Below are 20,624 nucleotides of genomic sequence, written 5' to 3'. Positions count from 1 at the left end.
TACTTCCTTTCCCATTTGATTGCATTTTATTTCCTGTTCTTTCTAAACATTCTGACAACAACTTCTAGTACTATGTTGAAATGAAGTGCTGAAAGTAGGAATCTTTGTCTTCTTCCTTATCTTTGGGGAAAAGCTTTCAGACTTTCATCATTGAGTGTGTGACCTGTGGGTTCATACATGGCCTTTATTATGATGAGGAAGTTTCCTTCTATTTCTAGTTTTCTGAGTATGGGTTTTTGTTTTGTTTTGTTTTGTTTCTTTTACCATGAAAGAGTGCTGAATTTTGTCAAATGCTTTTTCTGCACCAGCTGAAATCACATGGGTTTTTTCTTTATTCTGTTAAAGTAGGGTATTACATTGATTGATTTTAGTATTATGAATCTTTGCATTCCTGGAATACAACTCACTTCATCATGATGTATAATCCTTTTAATATGCTGCTGATTGGTTTGTTAGTGTTTTGTTGAGAATTTTTCCATGTGTATTAACTGGGAATATTGGTGTACAGTTTTCTTGCAGTGTCTTTGCATGATTTTGGAATCAGGATAATGCTGTCTTCACAGAATGAGTCAGGAAGTACTCACTCCTCTTCAGTTTCTTGGAATAGTTTGAGAAGGATTGGCATTATTTCTCCTTTAAATGTTTGAAGAATTCTCTAGTGAAGCTATCTGGTCTAGGGCTTTTCTTTATTGATTTTTTGATTACTTTGTCCTTATTAGTTCTTATTAGTTTTAGGTCTATTCAAAATTTCTATTTCTACTTGAGTAGTTTTGGCAGTTTGTAAGTTTTTAGGAATTTTTCAAATACATATAGGTTACCCACTTTATTAGTGTACAGGTGTTCATATTATTCTCATAATTCTTTTTATTTGTATAAAGTCAGTAGTAATGCTTTTCACTTGTGATTTTAATATTTGCTTTTTCTTTTTCTTAGTCAATCTACTTAAAAGTTTGTCAATTTTGTTGATCTTTTCAAACAATGAACTATTTTTGGTTTTATTGACTTTCTCTATTGTTTTTCTATTGTCTATTTGTCTATTGCATGTATATCCATTCTAATCTTTATGCCAAAAATTGGCTAACCTAGATGAAGTGATGAAATTCGCTTCATGAAGATATAACAATCTTAAATCTGGGTGCACCTAAGAACAGAACTTTAAGTTTAAAGTAAAGAAAAAGTGATAGAACTGAAAGAAAATCAGTCAACACCACAATTATAGTTCAGGATTTTACTTATCCTCTCTTAGTAATTGATAAAAGCAAGCTGTCAAACAATCAGTAAGGATGTAGAATACTTAAAACTATTAACCCACTTGATCTAATTGACATTTATAGAACACTGCATATAACAAGAGAAGAATACACATTATTTCAAATGCACATGAAACACTCATCAACATAAACCACATTTTCTTCATTAAACAAATCTCAATAGATTTAAATTATTTAAAATTATACGAAATATGTTCCTTAGCAACAAAATTAGACTAGAGATGTAAACAGAAAGATAACTAAAAAATCTCCAAATATTGTAAATCAAACAACACACTTCAGTAAACCATAGGGTCACAGAAGGAATCACAAAGAAAATTAGAAAGCATTTTGAAATAAAAATTAAATCATAATATGACATAACAAAACTTACATGATGCAGCTAGGGCAGTGCTTAGAGGTAGTAAAAATACAGCACTACAAGCTCATATTGTAAAAGAAAGGTTTCAAATCTAATAAGTTTTCAACGTAATTGGCTAAAAGGAAGAGCTTATAAAACAAGGTAAAAGGAATAGAAAAAAATAAAGAAAATAATGCATCAACTTAATGCCAATGAATTCAACAATTAGACAAAAATTTTTAAATTCCTTGAAACACAGATAAACTACAAAATCTCACTGAAAAGAAACAGATAATAAGAGGTACCGTATATCCACTAAATAAATTGAATTTCTTTACTCTAGGCTCAGATGGCTTCACAGGACATTCTGTCAATATTTAAAGAAGAAATAAGAGCAATTCTATGCAAACTTTTCCATAAAATAGAAGAGGGAACACCACTTATTTTTGGTGTCCAGCATTATCCTGATTCTAAAACCAGATAGTACATGAAAAGAAAAATATAGTCCAATATTTCCTATGACTATAAATGCAAAATTCTTAACAAAATACTGAAACAATCTAGCAATATATAAAAAAGATAACATACCATGATTGTTTAGAGGTTTATCCTAGGCATGCAAGTGAAAATCAATCAATGTGAGTCAATGTATTAATAAACTAAGGTAGAAACATCACATAGTTATCTCAATGAATGCAGAAAAAAAGCATTCGATGAAATCCAGCATTTATTCATAATAAAAATGTTCATGAAATAGAAACACCAGATAATTTTGTCAACCTGAGAGATGGCATGCATAAAAAAACCTACAGCTAATATCATAATCAGAAGGGGAAATGCAAATTCTATCTCCCCCAAATTAGTAATAATTAAATGTCTGTTCTCACCATCTCTATACAACATTGTTCTGGAGATCCTAGTCAATGCAATAAGGTAAGAAAAAGAAGAAATAAAAGGCATACAAGTTGGAAATGGATGACATGATCATCTATGTAGACTACCTCCTAAAAGAAAGAAAGGTACCAAAAGTATTAAGTACATTCAAACCCGATAAACTAGTGACATTCACATAAACCCTCCACTAAAGACCTACTTAGCTCAGTTTCCTCAGTTTCTTTTACTCAGTACCTAATGTCTGACTTTCCACAAAAAATTATAAGACATATTAAAAGATTAAAAATATATTTTCAAGATACAGAGCAAGTCTCAAATATGGCAGGGAGAGATGTTGAAATTATGAGACTAGGAATTTGAAGCAGCTATGATCAATATATTAAAGGCTTTAGTAGAAAAAGTTGACTATATGCAAGAACAGATGGATAATATAAGTAGATAAATGGACTCTCTAAGAAAGCATCAAAGGAAATGCTAGCAATCAAAAACACCATCACAGAAATTAAGAACACTTTTGATAGCCTCACCAATCAGAACACAGCCAAGGACAGAATCAGTGAGCTTGAAGAAATGTTAATAGAAACTTTCGAAATTGAAATGCAAAGAGAAAAAAGAATAAAAAAGAACAGAATATCCAAGAATTGTGAGACAATTATAAAAGATGTAATGTACGTGTAATGGGAATATGAGAAGAAGAGAGACAGAATGGAACAAAAGAAATATTTGAAGCAATAACAGTATTCCAAAATTAGTGCTAGGCACCATACTACAGGTCCTGGAAGTTCAGAGAATATCATTTAAGACAAGTACCCCCAGATCTACACTTAGCCATAGGTATAGCCATTTAAACTGAAGAAAATCAAAGATAAAATCTTGAGAGAAGGCAGAAGTGGGTGAGTGTGTGTGCGCACGCACACACACACACAGCAAAAAACTTTATCTATAAAGGTGAAAGTTAAGAATTACATTGAGTTTCTCTTCAGTAACCTTGCAAGCAATGAAAAAATGGAATGAAATACATAGTGTTGAAAGACAAAAGCATCAACCTAGAATTCTGTATAGAGCAAAATTATCCTTCAAAAATAAGGAAAAATAAAGACTTTCCCAGACAAAAAACTGAGGCAATTTGTCGCCAGGAGACCTACCTTGCAAAAACTGTTAAAAGAAATTCATCAAAAAGAAGGCAAATGATATAGGTCAGAAACTTAGATTTACATAAAGAAAGGAAGTGTATTAAAGAAAGAATACACGAAGATTAAATATTTTTTTCTATATTCTTAATTAAAATAATTAGACAAAAGTTTGTTCATTTTGAGTTTATTTTTGTGTATGGTATTAGGGAGTGCTCTAATTTCATTCTTTTACATATAGCTGGCAAAGCAACCAACAAGGGATTAATCTCCAAAATATATAAACAGCTCATGCAGCTCAATACCAAAAAAACAAACAACCCAATCAAAAAATGGATGGAAGACCTAAATAGACATTTCTCCAAAGAAGACATATGGATGGCCAACAAACACATGAAAATATGCTCAACATTAATTATTAGAGAAATGCAAATCAAAACTAAAATGAGGTATCACCTCACATCAGTCAGAATGGCCATTATCAAAAAATCTACAAACAATAAATGCTGCAGAGGGTGTGGAGATAAGGAAACCCTCATGCATTGTTGGTGGGAATGTAAATTGATACAGCCATTATGAAGAACAGTATGGAGGTTCTTAAAAAACTAAAAATAGAATTACCATATGACCTAGTGATCCCACTACTGGGCATATACCCTGAGAAAACCACAATTCAAAAAGACACATGCATCCCAAGGTTCTCTGCAGTACTATTTATAACAGCCAGGACATGGAAGCAACCTAAATGTCCATTAACAGAGGAATGGATAAAGAAGATGTGGTACATAGATACAATGGAATATTACTCAGCCATAAAAAGGAACGAAATTGGGTCATTTGTAGAGACATGAATGGACCTAGAGACTGTCATACAGAGTGAAGTAAGTCAGAAAGAGAAAAACAAATATTGTATATTAATGCATATATGTGGAATCTGAAAAAATTGGTATAGATGATCTTATTTACAAAGCAGAAATAGAGACACAGACGTACAGAAAAAATGTATAGATACCAAGGGGGAAAGGGAGGGTTGGACAAATTGGGAGATTGGGATTGACATATATACACTATTGATACTATGTATAAAATAGATAACTAATGAGAACCTACTGTATAGCACAGGGAACTCTACTCAATGCTCTGTGGTGACCTAAATGAGAAGAAAATACAAAAAAGAGGGGATATATTTACACATATAGCTGATTCACTTTGCTGTAAAGTATAAACTAACACAGTATTGTAAAGCAACCATACTCCAATAGAAAAAAAAAAAAGTTTATTATGGGACTTCCCTGGTGGTCCATTGGTTAAGACTCCATGCTCCCAATGCAGGGAGCATGCGTTCGATCCCTGGTCAGGGAACTAAGAGCCTGCAGCTGCATAACGCAGCCAAAAAAAAAAGTTTGTTCAAAATAGTAATGCAACAATATATACAATAATTCCAGGTTATGGACAAGTGACAGTAATGACAGCAATATTATAAGGACCTTATACTATCCATGAAGTGGTATAGTATTATTTGAAAAAGGCCTAGAATTAGTTATAAATATAGACTGCAAACTCTAAGGTCAAGCACTAAAAAAATTTAAAAGAAGTGTAAAGGATAAGTTAAGAGAGAAGGAAAAATGCAGTCTTAGAAAATGCTCCCTTAAAACCAGGCAAGTCAGGAAAAAAGTAAAAAGTGGAAAAGAAAAGAAGATACAAAGAACAGGATAATGAATAGAAAATAAATTCAACTATTAATTCAATGAACAGATATTAATTCAACTATGTCAATGTCACTTTAAATGTCAATGTCTAAAAACAACTAAAAGACAAAGGCCGTCAGAGAGAATAAAAAAACAAGACCCAACCATATGTTATCTACAAGAAATCCACTTTAAATATAAAGACACAAAGAGATTAAAAGTGAGGGGATACCTATTTAAATCTTCTGCCCATTTTTTGATGGGGTTGTTTGTTTTTTGATATTGAACTACATGAGCCGTTTGTATATTTTGGAGATTAATCCCTTGCCAGTCATATCATTTGCAAATATTTTCTCCCATTTTGCAGGTTGCCTTTTCGTTTTGTGTATGGTATCCTTTGCTGTGCAAAACCTTTTAAGTTTAATTAGGTCCCATTTGTTTACTATTATTTTTTCCATTACTCTAGGAGATTAATCCAAAAGCATATTGCTCAAACAGTGTGCTGCCTATGTTTTCCTCTAGGATTTTTATAGTATCTGGTCTTACATTTAGGCCTTTAATCCAGTTTGAGTTTATTTTTGTGTATGGTGTTAGAGAATGTTCTAATTTAATTCTTTTACATGTAGCTGTCCAAAGAAGACATACAGATGGCCAAAAGGCACATGAAACGATGCTCAACATCACTAATCATTAAAGAAATGCAAATCAAAACTACAATGAGGTACCACCTCACACTGCTCAAAATGGCCAGCATCAAAAAGTCTACAAATAATAAATGCTGGAGAGGGTGGGGAAAAAAAGGAACCCTTCTTCACTGTTGGCAGGAATGTAAATTGGTACAGCCACTATGGAGAACAGTATGGAGGCTTCTTAAAAAACTAAAAATAGAGCTACCATATGATCCTGCAATCCCACTCCCAGGCATATATCCAGAGAAAGTCATAATTCAAAAAGATACATGAAGTTCATAGCATCACTATTCACAATAGACAAGACATGAAAGCAACCTGAACGTCCATCAACAGATGAATGGATAAAGAAGATGTGGTGTATACATATACAATGGAATATTGCTCAGCCATAAAAAAGAATGAAATAATGCCATTTGCAGCAATATAGATGGACCTAGAGATTATCATACTAAGTGAAGTAACGCAAGCCAGACAGTGAAAGATAAATATCATATGATATCGCTTATATGTGGAACCTAAAAAAAAAAAAGTTACAAATGAACTTATCTCCAAAACTGGTATTTCCAAAACAGAAAGACACTCACAGACATAGAAAACAAACTTATGGTTACCAAAGGGAAAAGGGGGTGGGGGGAGAGATAAATTATGAGGTTGGCATTAACACTACTGTATATAAAATAGATAACCAACAGGAATCTACTGTATAGCACAGGGAACTATACTCAATACTTTGTAATAACCTATAAGGGAAGAGTATCTGAAGACAAAAAAATACACATATGTATAAATAAATTGCTGGGCTGTACACCTGAAGCTAACAGGATATTGTAAATCAACTGTACTTTGATTAAAAAAAAACTAATGTGATCTAAGATTGCATTAATTGCAGGTTAAAAAATAAGTAAGGGAAACCATGGTAACACTTATCAAAAGAAAGCTGGAGTAGCTATATTAATTTCAGACACAGCCGACTTCAGAGTCATGAAAATTATCACAGATTAAGAGACATTACAGGGCTTCCCTGGTGGCGCAGTGGTTGGGGGTCCGCCTGCCGATGCAGGGGACACGGGTTCGTGCCCCGGTCCGCGAAGATCCCACGTGCCGCGGAGCGGCTGGGCCCGCGGGCCATGGCCGTTGGGCCTGCGCGCCCGGAGCCTGTGCTCCGCAACGGGAGAGGCCACAGCAGTGAGAGGCCCGCGTGCCGCAAAAAAAAAAAAAAGAGAGACATTACATAATGATAAAGGGGTTAATTCTCCAAAAAGACGTAACAATGCTTAGTGTGTACGCATGTAACAAGAGAGTTTCAAAATACAATGGACAAAAACTGATAGAACCTCAAGGAGAAATAGATTAATTCATTATTACAGTTGGAGACTTTAACATCCCTTTATCAGTAATTGACAGATCCAGCAGGCAGAACATTAGTAAGGACTGAAAAGCACCATCAGCCAACTGGATCTAATTGATATTTATAGACTACCTTCTCCAACAACAGTAGCAATACACATTCTTCTTAAGCTCACAGAACATTCACCAAGACAAACCATATTCTAGGCCATAAAACACACCTTAAAAAATTTAAAAGAACAGAAATCATACAAAGGTATGCTCTCAAACCACAACAGAATTAAATTGGCAATCAATAAGTTAAAGATATCTGGAAAAATTCCAAATACTTAGAGATTAAATAATATAGTTCTAAATAGCATATAGGTCAAATAAGATGCCTTAAGAAAAATTTAAATATATTTGAAACCAAATAAAAATGAAAATATGGGTTTCCCTGGTGGCGCAGTGGTTGAGAGTCCGCCTCCCAATGCAGGGGACACGGGTTCGTGCCCCAGTCCAGGAAGATCCCACATGCCGTGGAGCAGCTAGGCCCGTGAGCCATGGCCGCTGAGCCTGCGCGTCTGGAGCCTGTGCCCCGCAACAGGAGAGGCCACAGCATACAGCAAAAGAAAAAAAAAAAAGAAAATACAACTTATCAAAATTTGTGGGATGCAGTAAAAACAGTATATATAGGAAAACATATAGCATTGAATCATACATGTGAAAAGAAAGATCTAAAAGCAATAATCTACACTTCCAGTTTAGGAAACCAGAAATAGAAGAGCAAATAAAATCTGAAATAAGGAGAAGAAAATAAATAAAGATGAGAGCATAAATCCATAAATTTGAAAATTGATAACTGATAGAGAAAATCACCAAAATCACAAGCTGGCTCTTTCAAAAGATCAAAAAGTTGAACATCTGCCACATTAAGAAAGAAACTGCATTTCTATCAGGACTTCTGGCATTTCTAATAGTGTTTTGTGCACATAAATGCTATTTGGTGCAAAAATTTTACTTTTTATGTTGGAGGTCATGCTATTGTTCATTATGCCAAAATTGACTTCTCCCGTTTAATATTTATGTGTTGAAATCTACTTAGCTCAAAATTATAATTGTCTCTGCTTACTTTTTGTGACATTTGACTGTTAAACTTCTATTCATCCTCTTATTTTTTCCACTTTTCTGTGTAATATTGTTTTAGGTGAGATTCTTGTACAGAACATCTAGTTATATTTTGTTTTTAACCTACTTGAGGGCTTTTACAGCTTAAACCATTTGCATTTCATATCACAACTAACGTTGGTTTTGACAGCTGTCTGTGTTCTTTTATATCCTCAGTGCAATGCCTCACAATCAACAGAAGAGAGTAATTTTAAAGTTAAACTGTCAGAACATTTGGTAGATATTTGTGGCTCATCTTTCTTTGACCTGAAGTTTTAGACTGAACCACCATTTGAGTAGGATAAGGAGAATATCAACATGAAGCTACCTAGAAGCATCTTTTTAGCTTCTCTCTCTTCTCTGTTAGTGTTCATGTTATACTTGTCTAACCTTGCTTTACTTATGAAAACGATAACAATCACTAACATTGGAATGACTGCCATCAATCACCAAACTTCTCATGCTGAGTTTTTCAACCAGAAAATAGAGAGCAGTGATTCAGTCAGAAAAGTGCCACTGCAACTTTTTAAATAATACTTCCCAAAGGACCTTGACACACCTTACAAAAATGTGTCCTCAAACCAACTCCCATTCCTGACCACGGATATTTTTTAATACTCAGTCATAGCTCTCAGTGTTCTCATACCTTCCCTCCCCCTGTGTCTCTCTCCCTAAATCTCCTCCCCTTTCCCATTTATTTTCTCATTCCTCTCCTTTTTATAGAGGAAATCCATTCCCACAACTTTAATTGAATTTCCTTATTGATTCTCGCTCTCATTTCCAAATGTTAGTGCTGTATTTCTAGCTCTGAGATAATTCCATTTAAAATTAAATTATTACCAAAACCAGCAATAATCCTCCCCCATTTCCCCAGGATTGTCAGACTAGATTACTAATTCTTACTTCTTTAAAATATCTATAGAATTTACGGAATTTCCTTTTCCTTCCTCATTGCCTTTATTCTGTTTCATTGGACTCTACCGCTTAACACTTGTATCATTGCAGCAGTCTCTAAATGAGATTCTCTTTTCCGAACTCTTCTGCCTAAAAGTCCATACCAACAAACTTGAAAAGGTCCAATCATCTTATGTCATTCCCCTACTTCAGGATTTATAATTCTGGTAAGTAGGTGGATCAATCAAACATGAGCTAAATTTTCAAGAAACAATACCAAATTAACAGGCTCACTTCTCCATTTTTTGCATCTACCATAAATTGTTGGTTCTTTCCAGCTTCAGAATTATTTCATGCACTTCAATCATAACGACTTTATTTCTTCTTACATTGGTCTCCCCTCTGAAATGTCACATTCCCATCAATTCCAAGCCTATATTTCCTTCAAATGCATTCTTTTTTCCATGAATATTTCCAAATTAGGGGGATCATGTCTTAGACATGGAGCTAAATGAGCTTTAGAGTAAAGGCTAAAGAAAAACAGTGAAGAAGAAAAAAACAAAAGAAAACAAAAAATGATACCAGATGGAAGCCTGGATCTACATAAAGGAATGGTGAGTGCTACTAGTAGTAAATATAAAGCATTCTTCAGCACATTAAAATATAATTGTCTAAACCTAAAGAGAATTATGATGTATTGTGATGTTTATAACATATGAAAGTAAAATACATGAAAATGATAGCATAAAGAATGGAAGGGGAAACAGAACTATGCTATTGAAAGTGATATGTTTATAATATTAACTGAAGGTACAGTGTGATAAGTTAAGCATATATACGGAAAACTCTAAAACAATCTCAAGAGAAGAAAACAAAGGAGTATAGCTAATGACACAATAGCTCAGATAAAATGGAATCATAAAAATAGTCAATAAATCCAAAAGAAGGCAGATAAAGAAACAAATAAAAACAAACTGCGAGATGGCAGATTTCAACCCAACTATGTCGATAATTGAATTAAACAAAAATGGGCTGCACATTCCATTAAAAGTCATATATTATCTAATGAATAAGAAAAAATCAAGGTATGGTTTAGCGACTAAGGTGGTTGCGTATTCATCTTCCTCCTCCTGCCATGGGTCCAGATCCTCTGATGGTATACAACTGTGCTGAAGTCTGGCTGGTGTCAACTGTCTCCACAATGCCCCCTGCCCCCCAACCAAGAAACCTGCTCAGGCTGGGGGAAGCAAAAAAGTAGAGTAGAAAAAGAAGATTATTGGAGACAAAACTTTTGGTCTAAAGAACAAGAAAGGAGCAAAGCAACAAAAGTTTATCAAGGCTGTCACTCATCAAGGTCAATTTGGTCAACAAAATCCACATCAGGTAGCATAAAGGGAAGCCAAAGAGAAACTGAAGAAAGATGACAAGAAGTAAGAATTGCAAGAGCTAAATGAGCTATTCAAACCTGTAGTTGCTGCTCAAAAACTAAGTAAAGGTGCAGATCCTAAATCTGTGGTACGTGCATGGGCAGAGCACTAAAGGAGATAAGTATAAGTTCTCTCATGACTTGACTGTGGTGAGAAAATGTGATGCAAGCAGTGAAGAACTTGAAAAGTATACTACGGTTAATAGGGATGAGAGAAAAACTGGAAGAAGTGAGTAACAAGCACAGTGAGGCAGAAAAGAAAAACTCCAAAACAGTTAGTGTGCAGATATTTCTTTGAAGCTACTGAAAACAACAAATATGGCTGGCTTTGGATATGCCATGGAGGGGGAGATATTTGCATGTATCATGATACACTTCCTCCTGTATTGTATTTATATTGTATTGTATATTTTTATCTTTTATAAAAAGAAAGAGAAAGAACAGAGAATTTCATTAAAAGATCTAATTGAAAAAGTGTTCTGCCCTAGGTCCAAATGCTGCCAAAATAACTCCAGAACCTTTTCTTATATGCAAGGAAAAAACAAGAAGAGATTGATAAACTTAATCAAGAAATGCAAAGAAGGAAAGCAGACTTCAAAGCGGGGTAGGCACTAGTTTTCAGTAGTTGTGAGATGTTTGAATTTCATCCTGAACTGATGATAATGAGGAGGAAGCAGATGATACCTGTTACACCCAGGGAACAGGTGGAGATGAGGCTGATGATTCAATGAGCGATGTAGATGAAACAGGTATTACTGTAGCCAGTCTTGAAAGATTTCAGCACACATACTTCAGAAAGAGATAAAACAAATTAAGCAAAGATTACAGAGGTAGGGCTAAAAATGGCAAAAGAAGTGATCTGGAAGAAGACAATGAAGGGAAGGGACAGAAAAATGGAGCCATCGATGCTGTTCCTATTGATGAAAACCTTTTTGGGGGAAGATGTGGATGATCTAAAAGAACTTAAACACACTTGATTTAGAAGAATGACATCATACAAGTCAATGAAAAAATTAAGCCAGCTCAGCATGGTTGAAATCGACTACATTAATTTTTCCACCTAGAATTCTTCAATAGGATGCTTATTTTCCATGCTGATTCTGGTGGGCTTACTTGCCTCCAAAAAAGGAATATTCTCCTTAACTCCTATATTCTGACTTTGGCTACATCTCATAGTAAGTTCAGAGTAGTTCATGATAAACTGGAAATGATCGATTGTTCTAACTGTCCACTCAGGTAGGAAGTGTAATTGCCCTTCAAGCTCCTGATTTTCTCCGGGCATGTATTATTACAAGGACAACATAAATGTAAATTTAAAATACCCTTCATTTAACAAAGTTTTTAATGAGTGATTTCATTTCTTTTGTATTTATATGTTTAAAAGACTGCCTAGGGCTTCCCTGGTGGCACAGTGGTTAAGAATCCACCTACCAATGCAGGGGATATGGGTTCGAGCCCTGGTCCGGGAAGATCCCACATGCCTCGGAGCAACTAAGGCCATGTGCCACAACTACTGAGCCTGCGCTCTAGAGCCCGCGAGCCATAATTACTGAAGCCTGTGAGCCTAGAGCCTGTGCTCCGCAACAAGAGAAGCCACTGCAATGAGAAGCCTGAGCACTGCAACAAAGAGTAGCCCCTGCTCACCACAACTAGAGAAAGTCCACGCGCAGCAACGAAGACCCAAGGCAGCCAAAAATAAATAAATAAATTTATTAAAAAAAAAAAAAAAAAGGACTGCCTAAAATATGAGCACTGTAATTCATAAAGAAAACCACAGATTTAGTATTGTTTATCTTTGGACAATTTGATGGCAATTTAAAATGGAACTTCTTAAATCTCACAGGATCAGTTGCAGTAACCTATGTTTAATTTCTTTGTTGTTGTTGTTAATAACGTTGTAAATAAAATCCTCATACATTAAAATCCAAAAAAAAAAAAGCAAGAATCAACTATATCATGTCTAAGAGAAAATACACTTAAATATAATGATATAGGTTAAAAATAACAAGATGGGAAAAATATACAAATTCAAAAGAAAGCTGGAGTACTTATATTAATGTCAGACAAAGTAGATTTCAAAACAAAGATTAATGCTACGAATATAAACGAACATTCATAATGAAAAAGGGGTAGATTCACCAAGAAGACATAGAAATCCTAAATTGCTATGTATACAACTAACAATGAAGCTTCAAAATTCAAGAAGCAGATCTAAAAAGAGAAACAGGCAAATCCACAATTATAGCTAAAGACTTCAATGATCCTTTTTCAATAACTGATAGAACAAGTAGACATAAAATCACTAATAATATAGGAGACATAACACTGTCAAACATCTTGACCAAATGGATACTGGTAGAATATTTTATGCAATATAAGTAGAATACACATCTTTTTCAAGTGTGTATGAAACATACACCAAGATAAACCACTTTATCGACCATAAAACAAATCTCAATAAATTTTAAAGGATTAATATCATATGAAATATGTTTTCCAACCATAGATAAGTAGGAATCAATAACAAAGATGTCTAAAAAATCCATATATGTGGAAATTGTGAACAATACTCTCCTGAATAATCCCTGAGTTAAGAAGGAATAACAAGAAGAACTAAAAATATTTTGAAATGAAAACACAACATATCAAAATTCGCAAAGCATGGCTAACTGTCCTTAGATAGAAACATAGCATTAAGTGCTTATGTTAGAAAAAGAGAAAGGTCTCAAGCCAATAATCTTAGCTTCCTCCTAAAGAAGATCAAGAAAAGCAACATCAACTCAAAAGAAGCAGAATAAAGAAATAATAAAAATGAGAATTAATGACTTTGAACACAGAAAAACAATATACCAATATCAGGAATAAAAGAAGTCATCACTACATATACAACAAACACTATAAAGATATAAAGAGAATATTGCAAACATTTTATTTATTTATTTATTTGCGGTACGCGGGCCTCTCACTGCTGTGGCCTCTCCTGTTGCGGAGCACAGGCTCCGGACGCGCAGGCTCAGCGGCCATGGCTCACGGGCCCAGCCGCTGAGCAGCATGTGGGATCTTCCTGGACCGGGGCACGAATCCGCAGTCAGACTGCATCGGCAGGCAGACTCTCAACCACTGCGCCACCAGGGAAGCCCCCATTGCAAACATTTTTAAGCCAATAAATTAGCAAACTTAGATGACAAATACCTTGAAAGCCATAAAATACCAAAGCTCAATCAAGAAAAAACAGATAACCAGAATAGTCCCTTAACTATTCAAGAATAACCAGAAGAGTCCCTTAACTATTCAAGAATTAAGTTCACGGTTACAAACCTCCCAACAATGAGAAAACTCTAGGCCCAAGGGGCTTTACTGGTAAATTCTACCAAAGATTTAAGGAACATTTAATATGAATTCTACAGAAACAATTCCATACAAGTGAAGAGGAGGGCATACTTCCCACCTCATTTTAAAAAGGTAAACATGATCCTGAAATGAAAACCATACAAAGACATTCTAAGAAAAGAAGATGACGCCTCAGTATCATGCATGATTTAAGCATGCAAAGAATCCTTTAAAAAACACATTGTATCAAATCTAGCAATACATAATAAGGATATCATAAGTAAGCAGATTTTTCCCCAGGAATAGAAGGTTCATTTAACATTAGAAAAATAATCAATACAATTCACCATTTTAACAGAATATAAAGGAGAAAAACCATATGATCATTGCAATAGATGCAAAAAACTTTTAATAAAATTCAACACTTATTCATGATAAAAACTATTACCATACTAGGAATAGAAGGAACTTCCTCAACCCAATAAAGGAGGTATTAAAAACCCTACACTTAGGGCTTCCCTGGTGGCGCAGTGGTTGAGAGTCCGCCTACCGATGCAGGGGATGAGGGTTCGTGCCCCGGTCTAGGAGGATCCCGCATGCCGCGGAGCGGCTGGGCCCGTGAGCCGTGGCTGCTGGGCCTGCACGTCCGGAGCCTGTGCGTCCGGAGCCTGTGCTCCGCAACGGGAGAGGCCACAACAGGGAGAAACCCGCGTACCGCAAGAAAAAAAAAAAAAACCCTACACTTAGATCAAAGTTTTATAACTTGTTATACTGAAATAATTTTAGGCTTAGAAAAGACTTAGAAAAATAGTACAAACAGTTCCCATATACCCTTTACACACCTTCCCCTGATGCTAATAGTTTATACAGCCATAGTACAGTTATCAAAACTAAGAAATTAAATTGGTACAAAAGTATTAACTACCAAATTTATTTACATTTCACCAGTTTTTCCACTTATGGCCCTTTTCTATTCCAAGATCCAATCTAGAATCCCACATTGCATTTAGTCATCATGTCACCTTAGTCTTTTCCAATCTGTGAAAGTTTCACAATCATTCCTTGCCTTTCATGAAGTTGACACTTTTGAGGGTTTCTTAGGTCTTCTCATGATTATACTGAGGTTATGCATTTTGAGGGAATATAGTACAAAAGTGATACAGCCTTCTCAGGGCATCATATCATGGGTTATAATGATTTCAGTGTCTTATTACTGGTGATATTAATCTTGATCACTTGGTTTAAGACAGTGTTTGCCAGAGCTTTTTACTGTAAAATTACTCTCTTAATCTTTGTAAATATGTATTTGGGGAAAGATATGTTGACACCATGCAAATATCCTCCTTCTTAAACTTTTGCCCACTAATTTTAACATTCATTGGTGAATCTTGCATACAGCAATTTTTACTCTGGTGTTTTAATGGTAATTTTCTATTTCCCTGATTCCTTCTACATTTATTAACCGGAATTCACCTATAATGAAGACATGTCTCTTCTCAGTATTTTATCTATTCGTTCAATCATTAATTTCTGCAGTATAGACTCATGGATATGTATCTTATTTTTTTGGTCATATACAATATTTGTTTTGCTACTGAAATTGTCCCAGCTTTCACCACTGGGAATTATTTAAGGTTGGCTCCTGTGTTGTACAAACATGCACCTTTTTCCATCTACCTTCATTTTTTAATTTTCTGGTACCACAAAATTCCTTGGGCTCTTCTTTTATCTTCCCCATCCCAGCTGTGGGATCAACTACTTCTCCAAATAACCTTGGTTCTTTATACTGGAGAATGACATTGAGTAATGAAGATTTAGGTGCTAGATGTGATTAATGTCATATTTAATGGTAAAAAATGTTTTCTCCCTAAGATTAGAAACAAAGTCAGGATGTCAACTCTCATCATTTCTATTCCACTTTGTAGAAAGGTCCTAGCCAATATAATAAGGCAAAAGAAATAAATAAAATACGTGCAGATTGAAAATGAAGTAAAACTTTTTATTTATAGAAGATATGATCATCTATTTAGATAACTCTAAGTCATATACAAAAAAAGCTACTAAAACTAATAGCTTGTAGGATACAAGGTCAATATACAAAAATCAAGCCCATTTCTACTGGTAGCAAACAATATGGAAATGAAATTTAAAAATACCATCCACATCAGAAGACATGAAATACTTATGGATAAATTTAACAAAATATGGGTAAGAACTAAACACTGAAAATTATGAAACATTCCTGAGAGTAATTAAAGAAGACCTAAATAAATGTAGACGTATAGCATGTTCATATGCCAATTCTTCCCAAATTTTTCTATAAATTGAACATAATCTCACAGAAAATCCAGCAGACTTTTTTGTAGATGTTGACAAACTGAGTATAAATCTTATATAGAAATTTAACTAGATTAATTCATATTATGAAATATCCTATCAGAGAATCCTAAAGCTTGAAGATACTTCAAAGATCATAATTTTATGTGGGAGTAAAACAACTTGTCCATTTCCACACAAGAGGGAAGAAGCAGATCCAGGATGAGTATTTCCACTTTCCAGTACCAAGTTCTTTAGAGTGGTACATCATGATACTTGTAATTAAGATTAATTCACTTTTAACTTTGCCTAGGAAGAGGTTTAGCTTTCCCCTAAAGATGCCAGGATCTTTACATATGCCTTCATCTCTGGGTTTGCCACAATATATAGAAAAATGGCCAATAATCATGGAATAAATCTATAAAAATAGTAAATGTCCCAAAGCACATTAGTAAAACTGTAATAAAAAAATACCTGATCTTAGAGATGAATTAATCTTTTATGAATAAGTTACGTGTTTTAAAGACATAGGACCCCTTAAAAATGTTTGAAAACACTAGAATTACAAATGAATTCATTAAAATAGCTACTGGCATTAGCATTCCTATAATTAATTCCTTGTTTGTTAGTGATACAATACAAACCCAAATAAAACCAATTGTATTTTCACATCCTTTTAGAAGGAGTCTCAAAATTTAAGCATGCTGCTATGATGCTGTTCTTCTTCAGGTGTGTGAAGATGGCTGAAAACATTAGTACATCATCTGACATCCAGTATACTACCCACATCCCAAGAGTAAACCTGTAGCAGGTGTATATGAGTGTAGAAACTTTGTGATTTTTGTGGTTGTGCTTCTTTATGCAAGATAGCTAACACCTTTCCTCAAATTAAGTAGCAACTATTTTTATCAACATACTAACAATTTAAACTCATTTCTTCACATATATCACCCAAAGCTGTGCTTTGGCAGCTCCTTCTCCTACCCTACTTGCAGGCTTCTCCAGTTCCATTCACCACAAGGGAGCTGCCTGAGTAGACATCTTAATAGTACCTTTGCTCTGGGCATGTTGAGCCCAGTGGAACAGTGACAGGATAAGCCTTGCTTCTTCACTGTGTGGTAGGTGGGTTCTCAGAGCGTTCTCTAGATGATGCCAAACTACAATTTAACATGAAAAGCTGCATGCTGATGACAAAATCTTTGTAGCATATCTTACTCTCTGAATAGGACTGAAGAAAGTCCATGTTTTGCCCCTTCTTTAAGGTTAGCAGTGCCATACTGGTGCTCTACATTTGTCTCTTAAAGAAATTTTTCTTTCTGTCATATTTTGTTGTTGGTGGTTGTGGTGGAATCCTCCTCGGACAGGGTATATCAAAGGAATATTTAGTTGTGGCTTATAACTTTGCCTGCCAAAGAAAACCTCTGACCATATATTATTTCTAGGAGACATGTCAAGATCTTGATACTTTTCAGATTTGTTTTTCAGGTTCTCTTTTTTTTAAATTTAATTTTATTTATTTTTTTATACAGCAGGTTCTTATTAGCTATCTATTTTATACATATTAGTGTATATATGTCAATCCCAGTCTCCCAATTTCAGGATCTTTTATAGTGTACTGACATGATAAACAGTACATAGTGCATTAGGGGCTATATATGGATGCAACTCATAAAGAATATCATCAGTGTTATAAAGTGGATGTATAACTGTGTACATGAAGTTAATAAACACTGAGGAAAACTTAAGAATGGTCACAAGCTTCTCATAAGGTTTGAAAAGGATCCAATACCTACCTTTATAGTGCTTTATACATGGTAGAAACTCAAAAAAATTTTTTTAACATCTTTATTGTAGCATAATTGCTTCACAATGGTGTGCTAGTTTCTGCTCTATAACAAAGTGAATCAGCTATATATACACATATATCCCCATATCTCCTCTCTCTTGCATCTCTCTCCCACCCTCCCTATCCCACCCCTCTAGGCGGTCACAAAGCACCGAGCTGAAGAGATGTAAGTTTAATTGAAGTGAAGTTTGAGTAGAGGTATCATAACATGGTGCAACTATTTTAAACACCTATTTACAGTAAATGCTTACAAAATCACCACACTCCCTATTACTGTAACATAATACAAAAATGAAGTACTCGTCTCACTTCCTCATAACTCATATGATATCATTCTATCTTTAGGGTTTAATAGAGAAGAATATTTGGCACAAAGTAGACACTACATAAATGTTGACTGATATATATTTTAGAGAAAAATATGGAAACCTGGAATAAACTGAAATGGAAGGACTAACTACACAAAATGACTAGATAATAATTCTAAGCAAATGCTGAACTACATAAAACTTTCGTAGTAAAATTTTTATATGAGCATTTGAAAATCAAAATATAAAAATCAGTGTCTGTACTAACAATATCTGAAGTAGTAAAAATAAAATTTAAAAAATTTAAAAGATAGAACAAACACAATAATTTCCTGTTCCTAAACTTAAGTAAACACTGCAGTATTAAAAACAAGTACTAAGCAGATTACAGTAAAAATAAAATTATATAATTTGTAGCATCCATTCTCTGGGTCTTTAAGTTCTGTTTCAAATAACAGATGTTCCAAAGAAGACAAATAAATTTATTACTTGGTTAAATATTAAAACTAAATTGCTTTAAATTCCTTTTGAAATAAGAAATTGTATAAATAAATAAGAGCTCACTTTAAAATGAAAGGCATAGAGACAAAGTTTTAAAATTATGACTGTTTTGCTAGTTAATTTTCCTGAAGAATAACATAACATTGGTGCCTTTATTTTTTATGAATTAAGGAAATGATGAGAAGCAAACTAACAAATTATTGTGATAAAAAAGAAAAACTGATCACATTGAATAAAATTTCAAAATGCATTTCGGGAGTCAAAACTATCAAGAAAATTTTGTGCTAAGGAGTCCTACATTCAATTAAATGACTGAGTAAAAATGAAAAATATAATTACATCATTCACTTTTATTCACTTAAAATTTTTTTTGCTGTAAATTCATTTTAACCAAAATATATAAACACTATGCCATGAAGATAACCTACCTTTTTATCATACACATCTTGCCAGTTTACTCCAGAAAAGAAACTGTGTCTCATAATTTCTTTTGCATCATCTGGTCCTCCACCAAGGCTGCGAGGACAGAAATAAAATTAAATGAGTATAAAACGTTTACATAAGCTGAATGCATAACTACAAAGTTTTTGTGAAATGTAATTTTCTGTGTGTAAATAGTTCTTGTGATAAATAGCCATAAAAATAAAAAGCTTTTAATGTAAGATCTAATTTTCCTAATATGCTATTAATAAGAACTAGCCTCAGGACAGTATGGTATTTGAAAAGAGCATAGGCTTTGGAGACAAACCTGAAACAGGCAACCGGCTCGGAAATTTATGAGATATATGACAATAAAAAAGTTGCTTAATCTCAGTTTTCTCATCTGTATAATGGGATTAATAATACCAGCCTGGTGGATTATTGCAAGGGTTAGAAATAACATAAGTACCTAGCACAATAAATGGTATCGTCAATTCTATAAACCAAATTTATTTTAGAACGACTTTCGTCAAAATGCACCCTTGTTAACATAAATTCTGAAAAGACTAGATAATTACTTAGAAAAAACAATTTGGAGAACATTGCTAACAGACAGAAACTCATGGAGTATTTTCATATCTCAAATGAATTTTCACAGAAATGATAAATTTAATCTATGAAATATCACTGCAATATAATATGCTATGCAAGTTTCAATATAAATTAAAAATTTAGAATACTCCCACCCCATCTTTGAAGGAAATGTTATTCAACTGATACCTGACACAATCTGAAATTCAGGTGCTTTCTAGCTTTCTCAGTTTCATACAGTACCTACTAGTCACTATGAAGAAAGGATGAGAGAAACAGAAAAAAAACAGAGAAGGAAGTAAGGTGGGAGGGAAAGAGGAAAAAGAGAAAAAAAGGACAGGGAAAGAAAGAGGAAAAGAAAGGAAATCTATTTAAATCTGAATTTGATACAGCAAGTTTTATTTGATTTTACTCATCGTTAGGAATGATATGTGCTGGTAAATGCCTAACAATCAGCTCTCTGAGGGAAATTATGCATATACAA

At 34.1% G+C, this 20,624-nt stretch overlaps 1 protein-coding gene and 2 pseudogenes across 3 annotated transcripts in view; 2 read left to right on the top strand and 1 right to left on the bottom strand.

Annotated features, from left to right (window-relative positions):
- AKT3 (AKT serine/threonine kinase 3) overlaps positions 1 to 20,624 on the bottom strand; it is a 320,125-nt gene that overhangs the window by 60,388 nt on the left and 239,113 nt on the right. For all 3 annotated transcript variants that reach the window (XM_089919467.1, XM_089919426.1, XM_089919512.1), the window contains exon 11: positions 19,558 to 19,645. In XM_089919467.1, the coding sequence (XP_089775593.1) occupies positions 19,558 to 19,645 (88 nt within the window). The remainder of the gene's footprint in view (positions 1 to 19,557; positions 19,646 to 20,624) is intronic.
- On the top strand, positions 10,384 to 12,773 carry LOC149750449 (zinc finger CCCH domain-containing protein 15 pseudogene; annotated as a pseudogene).
- On the top strand, positions 11,258 to 11,818 carry LOC149750450 (zinc finger CCCH domain-containing protein 15 pseudogene; annotated as a pseudogene).

Source organism: Delphinapterus leucas, chromosome 1 (genome assembly GCF_059928025.1).
Source record: "Delphinapterus leucas isolate spDelLeu-1000000601 "Yukka" chromosome 1, BTC_Dleu_Yukka2, whole genome shotgun sequence".
NCBI classification, from domain to species: domain Eukaryota; kingdom Metazoa; phylum Chordata; class Mammalia; order Artiodactyla; family Monodontidae; genus Delphinapterus; species Delphinapterus leucas.
Note: the sequence above shows the minus strand (reverse complement) of the source record. Positions and strands in the feature narration are given on the sequence as shown.